The sequence below is a fragment of the Nematostella vectensis genome, chromosome 9 (assembly GCF_932526225.1).
Source record: "Nematostella vectensis chromosome 9, jaNemVect1.1, whole genome shotgun sequence".
In the NCBI taxonomy this organism is placed as follows: Eukaryota; Metazoa; Cnidaria; class Anthozoa; order Actiniaria; family Edwardsiidae; genus Nematostella; species Nematostella vectensis.
The window spans coordinates 670,646-693,757 of NC_064042.1; the positions used below are offsets into that span (position 1 = coordinate 670,646).

Genomic DNA, 23,112 nt, shown 5'->3' on the forward strand with positions numbered 1-23,112 from the left:
GGTCGCCTCGAAACACTTCCCACCTGTTTAAACGGAATTTGGATGTTTTTTCAAACCTGATCACTATCATTGCCTTTGGCTGCAGTGTGGCACCGAGGATTTGACCTGATTTTCGCCCCAGCGTGCGCTTTTTATTGGATGGCGCCACTAGCTTTGCCATGATCTCGTGGCATAAAATACACGAGTTTCGAATTTTGTTATTATTGAGAAAGTTTATTCGGAATATCAGCCCAATATGAAAGCTACTGGATTGGTTGCGTTCTTCACATCGGTTCTCCTATGGCATATCAACTTTACAGGTTAGTCCTATTTGCATTTATGGCTTTTGTATAAAAATTGCGAGTAGACGGGCCAAAATCTAGAATAAAAATTTTTGTCAATTTAATTACAATGTCTTTAAATTTATACTCATCTAGAAATAGAGAAACCACGATCATACCCCCTCTAGCCACCAGTGGGAGAATAAAATTTATACCCGGAAGAATTTCCAAAAATAATGCATCCTCAACTTGCGTGTATGTGTACTCAAAGATTTAAACTTAGCCCTTGAAATAGGGTTGACAAGTGCAAAAAAGTTGTTTTGTGTAGCAGGCCAGACAATCGCTCATAAACTTATTGTTAAATGGCTTCGCAATTCAATCAACTAATTTGTTAAAAGGGTAGGGCGAAACATCCCTCATTCCATCTCGAGGGAGGGCATTGTATTCCACAAGTGAACAAGGAGTAGAAATCACAATCATAATTATCAGTAAACTGTTCGCTAGACAAGGTGTAAAAACAAAAGTAAACGAGCAAAAAGGCGCCAAAACATGTCCCTTAGAGTATTACGATAATTAAAGGAAAACTGTTCCTTTCGGTCCGCGTAAATCTGCTAATGTTTTTCTTGTTTTGTGTTGAGATTTCGTCCTAGGACAGCGGGTTTTCATTCTGTTATTTTAAATGAAAGAGCGTACAAACAAAAGAAAACACTTCCATGAAAGTTATGTTTTATCCTCTGTTTCGCTACTTTGAGGATAATCTAGCTTGTGGTTTATGGGAGCTCTTATTTGGCCAAACAAGACGAATAATCCAAAATGAGAATAGAGAAATAGTTGTGCGACAAGTCTACATGAGATGAACACAGTCCACAGCATTCATTAGCTACCGTATTACACATTTCAGACATGACAAGTTAGCAAAACAAAAAAAATAATTCCTCGTCTTAACCGTTCCCATGGTTTTCGCATCTTTCGTTAAGAAGCGGAAAGTGAATTTATCGAGAGGTTGGAACTAATTTTCCCTTGCCATTTTTCTATTCATCAAGTTTTGTGGTTTTGAGCTAATCTCAATAAACCTTTTCGCGCATTTATGCGATACGCGGCATTCGTGTAAAACATTCGCGCACGACGTAATACTGTTATGCGAAGAGCTTTGTTACCAAGTTATTTCAGCGACTCAGAGTCATTTATTTTTGAATGATGTTTTAGTGCTGAGTCAAATCACAATTTGCGATCACTTCGCGCCTGAATATGGAGTTTTTAGCTCTCAACATGCCTAGCCCGGTGAGATCAATGATAGCATTGAAAGAGAGCCGCTTTGCCTTTGCGTGCGAAAGAAACCCATCATTTAACAAATAAAAACTTTCCAAAACTACAAAACTTTACAATCTTTGGGGAAATCCTTTCAATATAGTTATCAATTGAGCAAATTTTACTTTTGGCATCTCTATGCAGATTTTGCAGTCATCAAATAATAATAATTTCAACAGAATTCTCCACTTTGGGGTTAAATTTTCATACTCGCGCGGTTTCTCGCATTGTTTTCGCTGGAGAAAATAGAAATATGTTTTTAGTTTTCTTTGGTTAAAATTCGTCAATTAATCTGGTAAAGTAATTCGCTCTGGATGGAGATAAGCGAGCAGCCAATTCTAGTTCATTTCCCTCTTGCAAAAAGCCATTAAAGTTAAGATATGTAAAAGTTTTATGAGCTTATCTCTGCGACTAAGGTTTGGATGTAGAGATATCAACCTCAGCTGTTAACATCTGTCGCGCGTAAAAACCGAACTTTTCCCCGCTCTCTGAGCGTCAATGAATTCTAAAACCGCAACCAACATCTGATTTCACTTTTAAATACGAGAAATAGTACTCACTCGTATCCCAGAAAGACTTTTGTAAAAAATAAAAAGATCTTTTAAGACAAATAAACAATCCTAATTGAAAAACAGTGTTAAAAGTTCCACGCGAGTGGGGGTTGATGCACTTTAAGATTGCTTGAACTCACTCTGAGATTTACAAGAAATTTTGGCGCCAAAGTGCGACATGTTATTTTTAAATATTTCAGGTGACTCATGAGCCAAGAATGAAAACAAAACTCAGTCTTATTATTCCTTCCCATTTCGAAACTATAATTCTACTTCCATAAAACACGTTCACATCAAAGCAAATTATATCTTTAAGAGATAATCTACAACACCCATTTGGTGTTTTTATTTTTTTCATCTTTTTACGTTGTGGTACCAAATTTTTCCGTTGACGATAGCTACTACACGCGCATAGTAATTTCTTCTACTAAATAGGTCCAAACAAAGCAACTCTGACTTTCTATTTGTCCATATTTTTTTACTTTGACAGTATTATTAATAATAAGTACATGATTGGGTCGCAGATTGGAGTTTTCTAGCTCTTCCATCAAAACGTGTTCGTTATTTTCGGGAATAATTTTCCACTCAGGAATGTAATTTTTTGAAAGAATTGCTTAAAACAGGTAGTTGCGTCAGTTTGTTTTAATGTCTGGTCAACGCGTTACGAACGCGCTTGTATTAAAATACCTTACATTCTTCGCATACTCTAAGAAATAGTCATTGTATACACTACTGGTGGATAATTCCTTCTAGTATATTTGGACCTTACTTGACTTGGGGGTTTTCTAATTGTTTAGATGTGTCTTTTTGCGTTGTTAAGGTTATTACTTGGGCAAATCTCAATGTTTCTAAGCCTTTTTTGCCCAATGTGAAAACGGTTGAGAAAAAGCCTGAAAGAAATGGATAGCTACAGCACTGTAATTCAAAAGTTCTAAAGTTCTACAAGAAAGAACAGTCAGCTAGAAGCGTTTTTCACATCGATGCTAAGGTGTGGTAGATACATTTATAGAGCACTTCGATATTACACCTAATCGCTAAATGATTTGGTATTTTGCTGCTAAAAGGCTTTACCGAAATCCAAATAAAAAGAGTGCGATTACACAAGATATGATTCCTAGGTGCTTTTAATCAGTTTACTTATAAAAATCTCCGTGTTTTGCGGAGTGAAAGATCGAATGCATCTATTGCGAGTTGTCTCTTTTTATAAATCGCGTTTTCAAACCCTTAGGCAAAAAACCCCGCTCATTCTGCGAATGATTTAATCCAATTAAACAATAAAACAACACCATAGCCCTGAGCGAAATCGGGCGAGAATCTAACTATAGCTTCCTCGGTGGTCTATCAGTTGGAGAAAATGATAATAGCTAAGGGTAAAGAGAGTTGAGTTTAGGCGCGATGATGTAAATCTCGGAAGAGCTGGATATTGCGTGCGAGTACATTCTCGCGGATTAGACCAACTTGACGATGTAGATAAAAACTCTTAGTTTCACGCTGATTCTTTTATTATTCCTTTGAGGCGAAACAGCAATTAATACTGGGAATATCCGCCCCCGCTTGCAACACTAACCCGCCAAGAAGCGCAACTGATACCCATGATATGTTAAAAAGTATTGAGCGCTTGCAATCGATATCGGGTGTGTATTTGTGTACGCGTCCTGTCAGTGTTGTATATTGCATGCGAGACGAAGGAACAGGGCGGGGAACGCTTCTCTCCGTACGATAATAAGAGGGAAATGTGGCAAAAGGCAAAAGATACCAGTATAATATGGCCAACAGAGAAGGCCTATAGGTGCAGTTACACTCATTACGTTATCCTACTGGCCGTTTTTATACAACACAGGAACGCCAATTAGTAGCCCCATAAAAAAGGAAAGAAATATATGGCCGAAAAAGGTTTATAGGTCACACATAACGTTTAATTTTATGCACTAAAATACACTAAAAACGCAAATAACAGCTCTACGACCGACAAGCACTATGGGTATTTGGTATTACTATTTTGCTACCCACCCTGGAGGGGGAGGGGGCCAAGAAGGGCTAGATCCTTCATTTCTCCATCAAAGGTCATTGAGTATGCTGTCACTTGCACTACTGTCTGCATTTATTAACTTCTTACATTTATTATCATAAATTATTTTCTTAAAGACACCCAAAAGCACCTGAGTATTAGAACAAATCTCGTTTCTAGAGTTTCAAGGTGATTTTCGTGCGTGCGCCATATTGACCTTTGGGAGCGCCCGTAGTACGCTGGATCCTCGAGCATGACCAGCTGTGGGCATGGGTGGTGTGTCTCACGATTACCATACGTCTGTGCACACATACGTATAGAATAAAGAGGGCTTACTCTAAAATACTGTTTGCTACATACAAGGTTTCCAAGGGACCTGAAAATCCTGGAAAGTCATAGAAATTGAATAAAAAGACACAAAGTCATTAAAAATCATGGTCATTTTGAATCATGTTTGGGTTGAGATGTGTTATTACTTTGTTTGTACTTTCATGAATATATATCTATATATCTATATATTAGTATGTGTGTACCCTTTATTTCATGGAAAATCCTGTCATCTCACTCCGCCTACAACAGCTCTAGCAAAAGATGTAATCTCTGCCTCAAAGAAAAACTGATCATTATTCACCAACCCAAGCTATCAACTTTAAACAAGCGTAACGAGCTAGTGTCTTCGTGCCGCCACAGGAACAAAGTCTTGTTATGCAACAGCTGAACTATTCAATTTCATCATAACAGCCATTCAAATTTCGCGCCCTATTTTTATGTAAATTTTGTAAATAGATAGTATATAAGTGATGGTAGTAATATATTCTTAATAAATCTCCTGATGAGTGGGCAACCACGAAACAGGCTTGTAGAGATGAAACGGTGGTTCACGTGTTTTTTTCCTACAAACCAAAGATATATCTATTAATACATTTTTAAAGTCCTTGAAATGGTCATTAAAATCCTGTAATTTTAAAAGTCTAAGATTGTGGGAACCCTGTAATATATCTGTTTTAGAATACCCATATGCTAACTGTTCCCCTTATTACACCAGTACCCGTATGCTAACTGTTCCCCTTATCACACCCGTACCCGTATGCTAACTGTTCCCCTTATTACACCATTACCCGTATGCTAACTGTTCCCCTTATTACACCATTACCCGTATGCTAACTGTTCCCCTTATCACACCAGTACCCGTATGCTAACTGTTCCCCTTATCACACCAGTACCCGTATGCTAACTGTTCCCCTTATTACACCAGTACCCGTATGCTAACTGTTCCCCTTATCACACCAGTACCCGTATGCTAACTGTTCCCCTTATCACACCAGTACCCGTATGCTAACTGTTCCCCTTATTACACCATCATTACCCGTATGCTAACTGTTCCCCTTATTACACCAGTACCCGTATGCTAACTGTTCCCCTTATCACACCGGTACCCGTATGCTAACTGTTCCCCTTATCACACCAGTACCCGTATGCTAACTGTTCCCCTTATCACACCAGTACCCGTATGCTAACTGTTCACCTTATTACACCAGACCCGTATGCTAACTGTTCACCTTATTACTCCAGAGTCCAAGCCCTGGATACTACGGTTTGCAGATGAGCCAGCGGACACCACATTTGCGCACACTCAGTGGGCTGTATTAACGTGTCACGTGGCAGCAAACCCACCGGCTAGCGTGACATGGCGCCTTGCTCGCACGGATACTGCCGTGACCAACGTGACAGGTTTGCGTTACGTTATGGCGAATGGTTCACTGGTTTTCCCGCCATTTTCTGCCGAGAGACTGGACCCTAGTATTCATCGCGTGGATTATCAGTGTTTGGCGAAGAACAGATTTGGCGCGTTGATCAGCCGGGCAGCTAAACTTCGCGCAGGTTTGTGAATCATTACCTATCCTCTGTACCGGATGGCAGTTTAAGCAGCCAATGAGCCGTTTGCTCTGTATAAGCTATGGCGGCAGCGTCTCTAATAGCCTTTGAAATGTGGTGTTCTTATTGACAATGGTTTTACAGAAGCCAAATTTCGTACATATAAGCTTTAGACAGCTTAAATTATATACGCGCGCGATTTCTGTACGTTAGCAAGCATTAGGGCGACCATTATAGCCGGGAACCAAACACAGATGTTAGTGGTAAGAGGTCCAGACAAAACAAACCAATGCTCCGCCAGCCCGCCCCAGCCCCCCTCTTGACTTTCATCCTTATTGCCGCCACGTCGTACATCAAACCTTTATCGTCCTTCGTCTAAATGGTCTAATATTGGTGACCGGGTCGCGCACGAGTAGATACATGCTGCACTGAAGAACTAGGGTTCCTGAGGCCTATTCGAAATGACTTTCATTTCAGACGAATAAAGGCAAGAGTCTCTGCAAGTTTGCATGAAATCGCTTAACATAGACACCGTTTAGCAGCAAAAATAACAAGAAAATTGTTGCAGAAGACTTCCATATGTGCCATCTTGAAGGAAGTTGAATGACACCTTTCAGAACAGATGGTTTGATGCGTCTCCTTGTAATTCTTTATTTCCCTGTAAGTAGGTGTGATTAGCACCATTAATCCATTGTTTATTTATTTTTATTGTTATTTTCCATGAACTTGCAGTCGTGGTTCGTCCTTTTCGTGTTTACGCCATGGACAGCAAGGTGACTCTAGGGAACAGTGCAGTCATCAAAACAGTCGTCCCAGACTACGCTCAGTCGTACACTGCCGTGAAGGCCTGGTACTACGATCGTCACGTGGTCCCGCTTGGTGGCCGCTATACCATCATGCCCTCTGGGGATCTTGTCATAACCAACGCACACGCTGAGGACGAAAACAGCATGTACCACTGGACAGCGGTCAATACCCTGACAGGAGAGACACACGCCAGCAATCCGGCCAAGCTTGTTGTCGGTAGGTCAGCGGATTTTTGTCTGCCACGAGATAAATGGCTGGATTACAGTAGTCGATCCAGTCGATCTCGACCAAATATTGATTTAGCCTCTTCCACCTTTTAATAACAAAATAAACAATGCTTGAAAAGGAGACGTTACTAGTTGAGCATTGAGGCTGTTCCTGGAAACAATCGTTTTCTGTGAGACGCACAGAATCAAATCACCATAAGTATAAGCTGACAAGCATTCCATGAATCCGTCCCTACGACGTACGGATGGACTGAACAATGTTGTCAAATGTGTATTTTCTATAGTGTATGTTATTATGTGTGCCGGAAGTCCCTTATGTCAGTTGCAAGGGGTGTTTATAAACCATTGACTGAGATTGACTGAGAGTTGCTGAGATATGTCAGTTATGCCAGCATAACAATCACCTTAAAAAAACCTTATTTCCTTTTTATTTTTAGTACCCTCATCAAGTCCGTTCGCCCCTCGAATGACGTCATTGGTCCATAATTTGACGCTGATCGCCGGAGAAACCGCTGTACTACAGTGCACAGCTGCAGGATCGCCTACGCCGTATTTCCGGTGGCTTAAGAGCGGTAAGTCGCTGACCATGGGCGGACGGATGTCTGTGATCGCGGGTGGCAGTTTGATGATTGAGAGCACGATGGCGTCGGACGAGGCGAATTACACTTGTCAAGCAGTCAACAACGTGGGCTCAGTCCACATGGCTATCTACCTCGAGGTGATAGGTCAGTAAACCAACAAACAAATAAATAAAAAAATACCTATACTGCATGACTTTACAAAGTAAGGAAAATGGTAGCAGAGGGTTTCCCTTCCCTTCCAAAGACAGATGACCTGGGCTCAAATCAACTTAGATGTGTGAGGTGTGAAAGCCTGGCCCTAAACATTGGGAGCTGCGAATCTCTCGTTTTTTTTTTTTAGATCGGAACGGAAATGCATTATTTGTAACTATCAGGAGAGTGAATTCTTCGCATGTTAAGCGCTTTTGATCATTGCAAACAAACTGTATTTGTGTGCTATAGAAACACTGAACACCATCATTAGCACCAGCATCTTCATCGTCATATCCATGTCACCCAAATTACCATCATTACCACTACCACTGTGGTCATTATTGTCATTATCGAAATACTGCTTATTTTTACATAATATCAAAGATCCCCGAAATAAGTGGCTGCTATAAGGGCTGCCATTACCATTGATTGCAAACAGGATGCGTCAGGAATTAGTCAGAGCTAAAGGGTTAGCTGACGTAGACCTTATCCCGATCACGTTCCTGTGAATACTTTCTAGTTCCTATAACCTTCAAAGAGCGTCCAAAACCACAGGCAGCTCAAGTCGGCTTCCCACGGAAGAACATGGAATGCGATGTGACCGGGGAGCCTGAGCCCAAGATCACGTGGTACCAGAACGCCCAATCACTGGGTCAGCCCAAGGGTCGTATCAGCATCCGGGATAATGATCTCGTCATCGCTACCGTATATGGTCAAGACAATGGTGTGTACCAGTGCGTAGCGGATAACGGGAGGGAGCTAGTGCAGAGTAGTGCCGAGTTCTACGCGGGCTGTAAGTACGAGCGCGACTGGTGAATACCCAGAAATTCATTCACGCATTCCCATTCGCGTATCATCTCCGTTCTTATATTTCTCTTCTCTGTATGTTATCTTCAGTTAGCGTTCCAACCTTCAACCCTGGGACGCCCGACATCATCTTATATCCGGGGACTCCGCTACAGATCACGTGCGAGGTATCTGCCATTCCTTACCCACGTGACGTCCAGTGGTACCATGACGACATACCGCTGACCGGAGGGCACGATTACATCATTACCGCGATGCCTGGGACCAAGCGCTCCAGCAGGCTCAGCAAGCTCAGTAGGACAGCGGTTTCCATGGCAGACAGTGGCGAGTACAAGTGCGTCGCCAGCAATGCCGCAGGGTCAGCGGAGCAGGTCATTAAAGTCTACGTCAGAGGTGAGTGACGTCATTTCCGTTATAAGAAAAGAGAATTGTGTATAGTGGAGACTACAGTGACTAAGGGGGTGGATTGATGATTATTAAGATGATTTAAGATGATTATGATGAAATGGAGAAAAGGATACATGACAATAATGGTGATGATGTTTAATGATGATATTGATGGTGATGATGATAAAGATGACGATGAACCTCATTACATTCTAGGGCCACCGAACATCACAAGTTTCCGTAGCTCGGTCACCGGAGTCCAAGGCGACACCATAAGTCTTCCTTGCCGAGCCAAAGGCTTCCCGCCCCCCGTGATCACTTGGTCACGGTCGGGACAGACTATCCCGTATGATCGCCGGCAGTCGATAGATAACGGCACACTTCTCATCGGTAATATACAGAAGAGCGACAGCGGCAAATACACATGTACCGCGGTCAACACCGCGGGCGAACGAGACTCTGTTACCATGACTGTCAGTATTGTTGGTAAGTGATTTGTTCACTGAACAGTTTAATTACTCCTCCATCCCCCCCTCACAACCTTCAGACCCGCAGAATGTTAGGGAATTTTTTTTCATCTGACACTTATCCTCTTCCAGTCTCTCCTCGGATCACGCCATTCATGTGGGCCCCCGTTGACGAGGGTCAGCGGGAACACTACACATGCGTGGTGGCGGAAGGCGACATGCCGTGTAACATCACGTGGTTGAGGGACGGTAAACCGCTGTACTCAATCCCTGGGGACCTAGAGATCATGACGTCACAGTTTATTAGTTCATTGAGCATCCCGCAGGTGATGCAGCGACACCAGGGCGTCTACACGTGCATTGTGGGTAATCGGGCCGGCATCGCGCGCCACTCGGCCCAGCTCATCGTCTACGGTAGGTCCCTGGGTAATCCTTTGAGAATTCTTGGGTCAAGAAACGAACTCGTCGAAACAAAGCAGGATTTAGTGATTATGATGCATGCCTTACATGACTCGCGCCAAAAAATCCAACTCCATAGCTACGACTTGTAACATCTCTCCACCAATCATGATCATGGCTGACCACAAGCCACCCACAGATCCAGGGTTGACATCAATTATAACAACATCTTTATAAGTATCAAGGCTCATGACAGGGCTGTGGGACTGGGAACTCTTCAAACGTCGCATATAAAACCACGGGAACACAGGGTTCCCGCAGCTCTAGGGTAAGGCTTTGCTAATGTGACACCATCTCTTTTAGTTCCCTCAAAGTTCGTAACTGAGCCGCGAGACCAGCAGGTATTGCGGGAATACACTGCACAGCTGTCATGCCAGACCACAGGGTACCCACCCGCCCGGGTCGAATGGAGTAAGCTACAGGGCAGCTCGTTCGTTCCGCTGGGAGACAACCCTCGATTTCAACAGCTGCTGAACGGGACGCTAGTTATCCGTAACGCAAGCAAGCGTGACGAAGGGCGTTACTCCTGTCACGCTTACAACGGCGTGGTGGGGACACCGGTCAGCAGACAAGTCAGCCTAGTAGTGCACGGTACGTAGCCATGACAACCGACAAGACAGCCTTGTCATGCACCTTACGTAGTCATGACAACTGACAGGTCAACCTAGTAGTGCATCTTACGTAGTCATGACAACTGACAGGTCAGACAGAAATTCCGTAACGACCATTTCTCGAACGAGTCAACCACCAAATCGTTCCCAAACTCGTTTTCTCCAACTCGTTGACCATCAACTCGTTCTTTTTGCCAACTCATTTTCTTTTTCGTCCAGCAGTGCCAGCCGTTATTGTGAGCCCACCGTCAGACCGGTCAGTGGAGGTTTTTGGTGAGATGGCGTTTTCGTGCGTCGCCATAGGCAACCTACCCATCATGCTCAGCTGGTTTAACGGCAGCAAACAGATGGTGGACTCGTCGCGGGTCCAGATTATGCGGTACACCAAAGACAACGCCCACCTGGTGAACGGCACACTGCACGTGTCCGACCTGAGGCTTTGGGACACTAAGGAGTATTCATGCAGAGTTGGCAATCAGTTCGGACGGGACGAGAAGACATTCAAGATTACTGTCCAAGGTGAGTATTGATGCATAGTTGGCAATCAGTTCGGACGGGACGAGAAGACATTTAAGATTACTGTCCAGGGTAAGTATTGATGCATAGTTGGCAATCAGTTCGGACAGGACGAGAAGACATTCAAAATTTCTGTCGCGTGCGTGGGGCACTTTGCTCAGCTAAAAATAACGGGGGTCGGGGACACTTAGCTCTTTCAGTAGGGCGTCTAAAGATATGTATGATACGAAGCCAGCAACCCTTCCGAGGGGTGGCGGTGGGCGAGTTCAAGGCTTATGTACCAGGTGAATGTGTATAGGAAACCAGCAATTTCCAGAAAAGGAAACTGCAAAGCAGCCTTATAAAAAGTTACTTTGTTAAAGAAATTTGAAGGAAAATGCGTGGTAATCGGCATGCTAGGAAAAGTCATCTCATACTTTATGAACATCACATCATTAATAAAATGCACCTCTTGCGTCCATAGAAAGTCCCTCCAATCCGTCTGTGCCAAGGGTGAGCGACATCAGCTCGAAGTCACTCGTGTTGTCCTGGACTCCTGGGTTTGACGGTAACGCGCTCGTGCACCAGTTTATTATCCAGTTCAAGCTGGCCAGGAATGACTGGCTAATGAGCAGCAAGCAGGAAGTCCTTGGAAGCAGCACCTTCTACAGGCTGACTGGACTCAAGCCTGCTACCACCTACCATGTGCGGGTGTATGCCAGGAACGCGATCGGTACCAGTCAGCCAGGCGGCTCCATCCGGGTCCTAACCAAGGAAGACGGTGAGTGTAACATACACTAGAACACTGTTTACTTACATCTTCAAGGGAAACCGGAAACTGTTCGAAGTTCGAGTTTAACTCGTAATACCCAAGTAGGAATGAGTTAGCGGGAAACTCGAAATACCCAAGCAGAAATGAGTTAGCGGGAAACTTGAAATACCCAAGTAGAAATGAGTTAGCGGGAAACTCGAAATACCCAAGTAGGAATGAGTTAGCGGGAAACTCGAAATACCCAAGTAGAAATGAGTTGGCGGGAAACTCGAAATACCCAAGTAGAAATGAGTCAAACATAGAATCAAAGAACTCAACGTTAGCTCAAGTCAGTTTTCGCCCGTAATTTATAGACATCTTAGAATCAAAGAACTCAACGTTAGCTCAAGTCAGTTTTCGCCCGTAATTTATAGACATCTTTGAATCAAAGAACTCCACGTTAGCTCAAGTCAGTTTTCGCCCGTAATTTATAGACATCTTTGAATCAAAGAACTCAACGTTAGCTCAAGTCAGTTTTCGACATCTTTGGAGCTGGTTGCTGATGATGAATGTTTATATTTGTCATGCAGCCCCGTCCCTACCCCCAAAAGTACTAAACATCACGGCAGTGTCGTCAACAGAGGTGCTAGTCACGTGGGAGGTGAGGAACCATGGGATATGGTGTCATTAACTCTTTGCATGGGTTACCATGTTACATTCTGCGGGTTTGTTTTTCATCATCTTTTAATTATTGGGTTCGAGGGGCGCCGTCTTTTTTTATGCAGTGTTCTTATTTTGTTTGTTGTTTGTTGTTTTTTGTTTGTTCTTATTTTGTTTTTTGTTTGTTGTTTGTTCTTATTTTGTTGGTTGTTTGTTCTATTTTTGTTTGTTGTTTGTTCTTATTTTGTTTTTTGTTTGTTGTTTGTTCTTATTTTGTTTGTTGTTTGTTCTTATTTTGTTTGTTGTTTTTTGTTTGTTGTTTTTTGTTTTTTTGTTTTTTGTTTTTGCTGCTAATGAAGTGGTTGCAGACCTATGTTCTTGTCGTTGTTGTTTCTGTTGTTGTTGTTTTTGTTGTTGTTGTTGTTTTTGTCCCTGTTGTAGTTGTCCCTGATGTTGTTGTTGTTTTTTTGTTCCTGTTGTTGTTGTTGTCGTTGTTGTTTCTGTTGTCGTTGTTGTTTTTGTCCCTGTTGTAGTTGTCCCTGATGTTGTTGTTGTTGTTTTTGTTCCTGTTGTTGTTGTTGTCGTTGTTGCTCCTGTTGTTGTCGTTGTTGTTGTTCCTATTGTCGTTGTTGTTGTCTCTATTGTTGTTGTTGTTGTTTCAATTGTTGTTGTTTCTGTTTCTGCTGTTGTTGTTGTTCCTGTTGTCGTTGTTGTTGTTGTCTCTGTTGTTGTTGTTGTTGTTCCTGTTGTTGTTGTTTCTATTGTTTTTGTTTCTGTTCCTGCTGTTGTTGTTGTTTTTGTTCCTGTTGTTGTTGTTGTCGTTGTTGCTCCTGTTGTTGTCGTTGTTGTTGTTCCTATTGTCGTTGTTGTTGTCTCTGTTGTTGTTGTTGTTGTCTCTGTTGTTGTTGTTGTTGTTGTTCCTGTTGTCGTTGTTGTTGTCTCTGTTGTCGTTGTTGTTGTTCCTGTTGTTGTTCCTGTTGTTGTTGTTGTTGTTGTTGTTGTTTCAATTGTTGTTGTTTCTGTTCCTGCTGTTGTTGTTGTGCTCATATATTGTTTATGCGGATGGCCAGCCTCCCCCACCGGAGCACTGCAATGGTGTCATTCGTGGGTACTACGTCTCGTACAACGAGCCAAACAGAGCCAAGGTCTTCTACAACGTCACAGTAAATGGCGGCGAGAAGATGAGCTATCTCATCCAGAAGCTCAAGAAGTTCACCGAGTATTCGGTAGTTCTCCAGGCGTTCACACGGGCTGGACCAAGTACAAGGACAAGGAAACGCAGAGTCAAGACGTTAGAAGACGGTAAGTCGCATTCACACAGTCCAGTAACTCGCATTCACACAGTCAAAGCTTGCACGTACAAAATGCACTTTGGTATTCAAATTTATCCCATTTTTGCATGCGTATCGAGTTGCGTGCGTAGCGTAGTGTATGATAAAGGTGTGAGTTTATTCCATACTGAATAGCAAGGCGAAGCAAGGGAAGACAAATTTCCTTGAAGCCCTAAAATATGTTGAATATTTCATTTACCGAATTTAACAAAACATATCGCAATATCTTTCCCAAATCGTTGGAAATAGATGCTTTTTCGAACTTGGTATTTTGCTTAAATGACATGACAGGCTGGCAGAGACGTAATATACAATGTATAATTTGTGATATAAGTGTAATATACAGTGCATAATATGTGTAATATACAGTGTATAAATTGTAATGTGTAATACACAGTGTCAAATATTGTTAAAAATTATGAAATGGCGGAATACAACATGCCTAATTTTGAGAAGCATACATATAAAAGCATTATCATATCACTTCCTTGCGAGACAAAATGGAAAAAAAGTTGTTTTAATTAAAATATCCTCGTTTTTTTTATTTATTTTTTAATATTTTTTTTTTTTTTTTTTTTGCGAAGCCGAAAGTTATTAAAATGACTATTAAGGCTACTAATTGATAAGCACCAAAAAGCCGCCTCCCCTAGTGTCGGCTGCGGATGATTGGCTCATCGTCTTCTCTCTATTATAGTCTATTTGTAAAAAGGCTAACTAGCTAACTCACGGTAACTATATCAGTAAAATAAAACGATAGGAGAATATCCAACAGTGACTGATGAAATACATCACAAAATGAAAAGCCTCGACAAGTAACATAGAGAATGGCGAACTTCTCATTTTCTAACCCTATGTTCCCCTTGATTCACTTCTAGTTGACCAATAGGTCTCATTTTCTAACCCTATGTTCCCCTTGATTCACTTCTAGTTGACAAATAGGTCTCATTTTCTAACCCTATGTTCCCCTTGATTCACTTCTAGTTAACAAATAGGTCTCATTTTCTAACTCTATGTTCCCCTTGATTCACTTCTAGTTGACAAATAGATCTCATTTTCTACTCTATGTTCCCCTTGATTCACTTCTAGTTGACAAATAGGTCTCATTTTCTACTCTATGTTCCCCTTGATTCACTTCTAGTTGACAAATAGATCTCATTTTCTACTCTATGTTCCCCTTGATTCACTTCTAGTTAACAAACAGGTCTCATTTTCTAACTCCATGTTCCCCTTGATTCACTTCTAGTTGACAAATAGGTCTCATTTTCTAACTCTATGTTCCCCTTGATTCACTTCTAGTTGACAAATAGGTCTCATTTTCTACTCTATGTTCCCCTTGATTCACTTCTAGTTGACAAAAAGGTCTCATTTTCTACTCTATGTTCCCCTTGATTCACTTCTAGTTGACAAATAGGTCTCATTTTCTACTCTATGTTCCCCTTGATTCACTTCTAGTTGACAAATAGATCTCATTTTCTACTCTATGTTCCCCTTGATTCACTTCTAGTTAACAAATAGGTCTCATTTTCTAACTCCATGTTCCCCTTGATTCACTTCTAGTTAACAAATAGGTCTCATTATCTAACTCTTTGTTCCCCTTGATTCACTTCTAGTTGACAAATAGATCTCATTTTCTACTCTATGTTCCCCTTGATTCACTTCTAGTTGACAAATAGGTCTCATTTTCTACTCTATGTTCCCCTTGATTCACTTCTAGTTGACAAATAGATCTCATTTTCTACTCTATGTTCCCCTTGATTCACTTCTAGTTAACAAATAGGTCTCATTTTCTAACTCCATGTTCCCCTTCTAGTTAACAAATAGGTCTCATTATCTAACTCTTTGTTCCCCTTGATTCACTTCTAGTTGACAAATAGGTCTCATTTTCTACAATATGTTCCCCTTGATTCACTTCTAGTTGACAAATAGGTCTCATTTTCTACTCTATGTTCCCCTTGATTCACTTCTAGTTGACAAATTGGTCTCATTTTCTACTCTATGTTCCCCTTGATTCACTTGTAGTTAACAAATAGGTCTCATTTTCTAACTCTATGTTCCCCTTGATTCACTTCTAGTTAACAAATAGGTCTCATTTTCTAACTCTATGTTCCCCTTGATTCACTTCTAGTTGACAAATAGGTCTCATTTTTGCGTGCGCCTGCCTATTATATATGCAAAGATGACGTCACAGCGTGTCATGAACAAAAAAGTACGCACCAAGACATAGTCGAATAGCGTGACTGTTGTGAGATCTATTTGTTTTTTATAACAATGAAAATGTTTTCTTACGTTACAATCTAGTTTTCTTTGGGGAGCGCATGCTGACGCCAAGCGTGCGTATATCTTCTAATAACACATGGACCCTTGACCAATCAGGGCGCGCGATTTACGAGTGTCGTTGTATAACTAGGGGACATGACGGAAAAACATGACGCGACGCTTCCAATAAGCCCATTTCACATCGAATAAGGCGGAGAATTTCTCTGAGTACTTAGTAACTTATAGCAAACAAAATATCAAGTGCGACTTTTTTTAAATTGATGCGACTTTTTGTAAAGTGTCATTGAAATTTGAGCTTTTCGTCCCTGAGCAGATACACAGGCCAATGATGATCAAGGAAAAAATATCTTAAAAAGCCAAAATCTGGGTTATGTGCACTTCGGCCTCACGTTATTGTTGTTTTAAAAATCAGTCCGTAATAAAAGGAACCTATAGCGACTAAAGAAAGTGTGTTTCCTCTCTCTATCTGGAATTGCGCGTTTTCCAGGTTTTTCCGTCATGTGTCATGTCACACTATCTGGCTAGTATTCTGAATAGAATAAGTTTCCACAAAGCCTACTAGGTATAGTAATTCTACACGATTGTGTCCGAAGTGTAAGGGAAGTGGTGGTTACTTTTAAAACTAATACTATAAAAGAGCTGAACAAGTTGCCTAGTTGTATCAGTAACACGAACATTTTGAAGGATTTTAAGAAGAAATGTATACAGATCTCTTTAAGGATTCATATATTATTAATGGTTTCTATTAAACCATGGGGCCAGCCATGGATCCGCCACTTTATTATGAATCGGATCCAATAAATCTAGATTTATGCTTTTATTAAAACCAGCTTCCCCTGCTTCGTGTCTTTCTCTCGAATTGTGACTAAGGCAAGGGGTTCTCTTTTTATACCAGAACCTCCCCTTTAAATTGCTATTTTGTAATTTCTTCGCAAAGTTTGTCTCCCAAGATTGTTTGAACAGTAACAAGTCAGCACGGCTGATCATGGCTATTTTACTCATTTACCCCTGCAGTCCCCAGTCAGCCGCCCCAGTTTGTTGACATCACCGTTCTAGGCTCGCAAAGCATCCTGGTGACCTGGAAGCGACCCCCTTACGACTCAATCCACGGTGTGTTACGTGGTTATCATATAAGGTATTACCGCGTGTCCGACCCGCAATCCGCCGGCGAGACCACCGTGGACCGCTCGCGGCTTAACGTCACACTGCGCAAACTCGGGAAGTTCACGTCTTACCGAGTGAGCGTGTCGGCATTCACGAGCGTGGGCGACGGCGTCCCGAGCGCTGAGATGAAGATCAAGACTGCCGAAGACAGTAAGTTACAGTGAACAATATTACAATATTTAAATATCTTCCGTTAATACTACATTCTTCGCAATTTTTTTTTTAAATCATTTTATCCTTGAGGTATTGATTTTCGGTTTTGGGATCGCGCTGCTTAGAGCCTTCAAATGGGTTAATATCCCTCAGCCATTGAACTAAGCTATGTTCCGCTCATGACCTCAGACAGCTAGAGTGATAATGCGACGCGCGCCCCACGTCCACCAGGACAAAGTTTTAAGAGTGACATTCATGCCAAACAGATAACACGTTTCTCGCATGTCCCTTTGGCCTACTTAATATAACTGTCAAAGTGGCCGCGGAAGCGTGTATCGCAATGTAAAATAAGATATAGAAAGTATGCAATTAGGCAAGTGCCTGTGATATAGATTCTCATTGAAAGGAAGGATGTACTGAGGAGAGGATTTCCGAAGGTATAAGCGCTATTCTCCACTCTGCGACAGCCGTTCACAACGGATCTAAACACATCAGTATGGTGCTGGGGCCATTTTCCTAAATAATGGGGGTCCTATATAATTCTATTGTGAATTCAAGGATTTGCCAGGTTAGAGTTTGTTTACAGCCGTCTTTTAGCTTGTTTTACTATAAAGCTTGGATTCACTGGTTATAAAAGGGCTTGAAATGCGATGATTTGGCGCGAAAAAGCGAAAAATCCTGCAAGTATTTAAAACACGACTATAATCGTCAGATTCCTCAGGATACCCATTATTTTGTAAAGGCCAATTACCCATTGTGATTTTTAGTCCCAGGCGCTCCTAGTAACGTCCGCGCCATCCCAGTCTCAAGCCGGAAGATTCGCGTACGCTGGGACACACCGATGGAACCCAACGGTATCATCCGGGAATACAGGGTCCTGTACAGCAAGGTGGTGAGCCGACCGCTGGCCAACGACACGTCAGAGTTTGTGCACATGTTGAGGACGAACAATAGTAATGTGACGTCACTGTACTTAACTGACATGGAATCAGACACCCTTTACTACTTCTGGGTGCGCGCCATCACAGCAGTGGGGATTGGGAACGCGTCGGAAGTGGTCAGTAAGCGGACTATGGAGAGAAGTAAGTTTGGCATCAATGGTAGATATGGAATGATCTGGAAATTTCTAGGATCTATCTTTATCTTCCATAATTATCTAGCGAAAATTGTTATTATTTATTCATTTTTTTATTTCCTTTGTACCCGACTAATCACCATCCCACCCATAAGATAGAACCCACTCCTCCCTTTCCCTACGCAGCCCTTCGTCTAATGATCCGTTTTCTTGTTTATCAGTCAAGGCCAGCATTTTCGATCGCACGTTGCCGGACACTCTAAGCAAGTGGAAGACATTTGCCATTCTCAACTGCGAGGCGTACGGATCACCGCAGCCTACGATCTTTTGGTACAGCAGAGGTACGTCATAAAATATGCGTACACCCCTAACCCAAGCAGGGCAACCAATGATTTAACAAATGCCGTTCCGTCTTTTAAAGTTCTTAATTTTTTAATTTCTTAATTCTTTCTGTAAGGGGGGGAGGTGAAGAAGCCCCATGAAGTTTAAACTCGTGAAATAGGACGTGATTTTATATAACTTATTCAAATTAGATGCTCATTTTAGCACGGAGCGCAATCCACTTCAATCACTGCGAAATTCAACCCATCCTACAATAAAGACAACTAACTTGTATTCCAAACATGTGAAGTAATCCAGGAATAGCTATATTGTTTAAAAAAAGAATTATGAGCGATTGATTTATTGAGAACAAAATCAAAACAACGTGGTTACGAATCAGCGGAGTAGAACATGCTCCACTTTCCATGTTTGGTATTTTGTGACCGCTGACCCATGGTATTGCCTGTCTGCTGGCGCAGGCAAGGACTTGACGAACCGTAACAAGTACACTCACTTCAACAACGGCTCCCTCAAGATCATGAACTTGGAGAAAGAGGACACGGGAAAGTATATGTGTACGGCCAGTAACACCCTTGGTAAACAGACCGTGATGAGACGACTTCGAGTTCAGAGTGAGTATGAGATTTATTATGATTTCTTTTTTTAAATCTTCCTCCTTTATTTTATACCCCAAAGCTCCTGGTTTTCCTCACACAGCATCAACCTTTTCGGGGTAAAAAAAAGCAGGCATCATTGAACGTTATTTTAGAGATAATTAAATAGTGAGAATTTTTTTCTTTTTGTTTTAATAAAAAAGAAACGAGGAAATATCATTATTAAGATTTGATAGAATTGATATGAAATAAACACGTGATCCCTTCTCTTCCAGTCCCACCCTCCCCTCCCCAGGACATCGCGTTCACAGGGGTGGGTCGCCCGTCTGCGGTGAACATCTCGTGGGTCCCAGGCTTCGATGGGTACAGCCCTATCACCATGTTTCTCCTGGAGCACAAGGCGAAGGGCGAGGCGTGGAAAGGGGTGTATATAAGTCACACCTTGCGCTACTACATACTGCACGATATCGACCACACCAAGCCATACTACTTCCGCATGTCCGCCATCAACGCCGTGGGTACTGGGCAGCCTGCGCGCATACTCAAAGTGCAGTTTGCCGCTGAAGGTGGGACCGCGTTACAGTACAGTATTATGTTAAAGTGAATATGAGACTTATATCGGAATCATCAAGACTTTTCAAGAACCATTCGGTTCCCTACTTAAGTTTTTATTGGAGAGCTGTTGTGTTCCTGGACTGTCTTTAGCCTGCCACCGCAGATGTTGCTGTAGTATGTTTTTTAGGTGTAACTCGCTATATTTGTATTTGCCTTTTTATGGAGCCATTTACCCAGTGAAAATTTTATCATCTAACATATCATAGCTCCTTGATGTGTAATCTTCACAAGTCACAGTGTAATATCATGTTTGATTCTCGCTGCGTATTTGATGAGCTAGATGCAAATTGTCGTGGTGAGTTTAAGTAAGAACTAGCTCCAGTGTACTCCTCTATACCTTACTAGGACTAGAAACTAGATACCTTACTCTATACATTACTAGAAACGTCGCGCGCTTTGATACTGCTCCCGCGCTTTTCATCTTTTTTGATGATCGCGAGGACGTCTAGCAACGCAATACCAATAGGTACCATAGGTTACCATATCACAGGTAACATAAATAGTTCACAACACCCTTATGGTCCGTATTCCGCCTTTCAGGGACCATATCAAGCGTGAGGCAGGTGGACACGGACGAGGAGATCGCGGATGATGGGGGCGGAGGCAAGCGCTTCTATGATGAGCCCGCGATCATGGGCACCCTAATCACCGTCAGTCTGCTCATCGTCATTGTTGTGCTACTGCTGGTAGCTTGCAGGCTCAAGCGCATCACGATCAAAATGCCTAAAGGTTTGTGACGCCACACAGTGGTACAGTCTTGTTTGTATTATGCTGCGGTTACAATAAAGGAGAAACATAAGATGTTCTTAAATATCCTGTATTTTATTATGCTTACAACTTTGAATGGCCGATTATTGGAAAAAATAAGACGTATACTCACACGAAAGAGTGGTGTTTTGACAGCTTCTTTATAGTAATGACTAATGAATTGCGGGGATGGTAAGTAAGTACGTAGATGTTCCTGTCTCTATTATCTTCGTTTTACAAAGGAGTTCTTTTGTCCCTATTATCTTGTTCTTTGTGTCGACGTATAAATGCTTTGTTCTCTTGCCCAATCAAACTAAATATTTAACCAACTGCGTACCGACTGGGGATGGTTGCAGAGCTCCGTAGTTTGCTTATTCCATGAATATATATTTTACAGATTTGAGGGATTTGTGGGAAAAAGCGATCCTTGCTAACCCTGGTCAGCGGAGCGAAGAAGGAAGGTAAGTCTATGACGGCGTCCATTCCAGTGAGACGAAAAAATACTCTACATTGTGTTCATAAATACTAATTGTTTGTCACAAATCCCTTGCGATAATATAATATCACTCAACATTGTGAAGGCTGTTTGATCAGTCAAATATTCCCTGCCACTTACTAACCCATCTCCCAAAATATTCCCTGCCACTTACTAACCCATCTCCCATTGCTCTAACTGAAGGTGCACCCCGATTGATGGTGGTACGGGTGACGAAGGTAATGGGGAGGGGGGCGATAGTGCCTCCCGCAGCCCCTCCTCGGACGGCCACCTCGCAGACTCCTCCTCCTCCATCGAGCAGATGGCCTCCACCCGAGGCTCCCTCTTCAGTCTGCCGCGCTCCAATGGCATGCTACACCATAACATCGCCCACGAACCGATCATGGAGGAGCCCTTTCCGCCCCCTCCCCCACCGTACCAGACGGGCTCGCCCATACGCGCCTTCCCCCCTCCCCCTGCGGCTCACGATGACAACATAAGCGACACCTCGTCTGAGGTGAGTTTCGGTGGCCAGGTCTACCATCGGGCGATGCTCCACGATTACGATTGTGTGCGTGTGCGAAGATACCCAGCATCCGCCTCGTTCGACTCCTACGCACAACCGCTGCCCTTCCAGCCCGCAGGCGTGCGCTCAGTTACCGCCACGCCGGGTAACAACACACTGGGCATGCGCGGCCCGGCTGATGGCGGCTCCGAGCTCGACACCACCAGTCTGGCTGCTAGGGGACTAGAGTCTAACTCCGACATCAGGAAGCTTTTTGGCAGCCATTACAGCAAAACCCGAGGTCTGACCCTAGAGACGCCACACTCGGTGCACGCTCGGACCCCTGCATCGGGGATATCCCGAGTACCCGAGTCTGCGTTCGGATCTAGGTACGAGATCGGCCGACGGAGTGCCGCGTCCCGACGAGGGTCGAATGCGTCGCAGAAACTCGGTCATATGAAGCAACCAGTGATCATTCACCCCGAGGCCTTCATCACCGCGTACGAGATCCGCAGAGACTCAGCCTCATCCAAGGAGTCCAACACTTACCCGGTAGACAACAAAGCGCTACTTGTGCGGGACCCTCGCGACCCGCGGGACGCCCGCGCGTACGACTCCACCTCCTCCGAGTACAGCTCGTCACGTGACGAGCTCATGTCTGCCCTGGAATATGGGAAGAGACACAATTTTGAGAAGTTCTACGGTATCCCAACTCTCGAGACGACTTCGATCTCCTCCGAGGCGACGAACAGCAGCGAACAAGATGGCATCTGTAAGTTCTGCACCAGCCCCCGCCCGGTTTGTGCGGAGATGTGCCACGCCCCGATTCCCATCCGCCAGCCCCCGTACAACCCACGCTCACGATCGCGTGGTCGAGATGACGCGTTTATCTACGTGTTGGACCCGCGTCGTCGGTTAGTGGACGGAGTGGTGAGAGTACAAACTCAGGCAGAACATAAAGGGTCGCTAGTATAGCCCTGCTGACGTCACAAGTATGGACCCGCGGGCAGGGGTATGGTCCGAACACGGTCACAGAGAGAGGCGTGGTCTGGCATGGCATGGCCTTGCTACAGATCGGGTACCCAGGATTATGGCCCGGGTACGGAGGATTATGGCCCGGGTAATGATAGAACTCGGATGTGAGTGGAACAATAAAACAACGTCTTACAGAACATAAGAGACAAGTCAATGGAAACAAGACTGAGCAATTGTCGCTCTTGGATATCGCACAAAGGGCGATCATATTGACCAAATCACACATGAAACTAAACAGGCAGGAAGCCAGACAGTATAGGAATTCCTATTCCAAGGCGCTGCTGGTTTGGGATTGTAACAGTTTGTGAATGTAATACAAGTACAACGGGTTAACGGGACGCATCTCGCCCGGAT

General features: G+C 43.2%; 1 protein-coding gene across 2 annotated transcripts; it reads left to right on the top strand.

Moving 5' to 3' along the window:
• On the top strand, positions 1-22,972 carry LOC5505324 (Down syndrome cell adhesion molecule-like protein 1). Of its 2 annotated transcripts, none has more exons than XM_048732643.1 (21): positions 1-299; positions 5,700-6,008; positions 6,735-7,025; positions 7,474-7,761; positions 8,330-8,602; positions 8,707-9,009; positions 9,220-9,489; positions 9,603-9,884; positions 10,233-10,520; positions 10,760-11,059; positions 11,520-11,816; positions 12,377-12,447; positions 13,517-13,748; positions 17,069-17,368; positions 18,139-18,453; positions 18,668-18,787; positions 19,247-19,399; positions 19,657-19,947; positions 20,537-20,725; positions 21,141-21,204; positions 21,423-22,972. In XM_048732643.1, exons 1-21 carry the CDS (start codon positions 236-238, stop codon positions 22,696-22,698), a joined length of 5,976 nt encoding a protein of 1,991 aa, XP_048588600.1. In that variant the 5' UTR covers positions 1-235; the 3' UTR covers positions 22,699-22,972. The 2 variants fall into 2 exon arrangements, with proteins under 2 accessions (XP_048588600.1, XP_048588601.1); XM_048732644.1 differs by having other exon boundaries at positions 10,763-11,059.
• Positions 22,973-23,112: the final 140 nt, after the last annotated feature.

Bases quoted from the DNA above. Each gene is read 5' to 3' on its own strand.
- LOC5505324 (XM_048732643.1), top strand. From the start codon at position 236: ATGAAAGCTACTGGATTGGTTGCGTTCTTCACATCGGTTCTCCTATGG. The intron at 12,448-13,516 runs GTGAGGAACCAT...GCGGATGGCCAG, and splicing joins AGGTGCTAGTCACGTGGGAG to CCTCCCCCACCGGAGCACTG. The intron at 17,369-18,138 runs GTAAGTTACAGT...TGTGATTTTTAG, and splicing joins GATCAAGACTGCCGAAGACA to TCCCAGGCGCTCCTAGTAAC.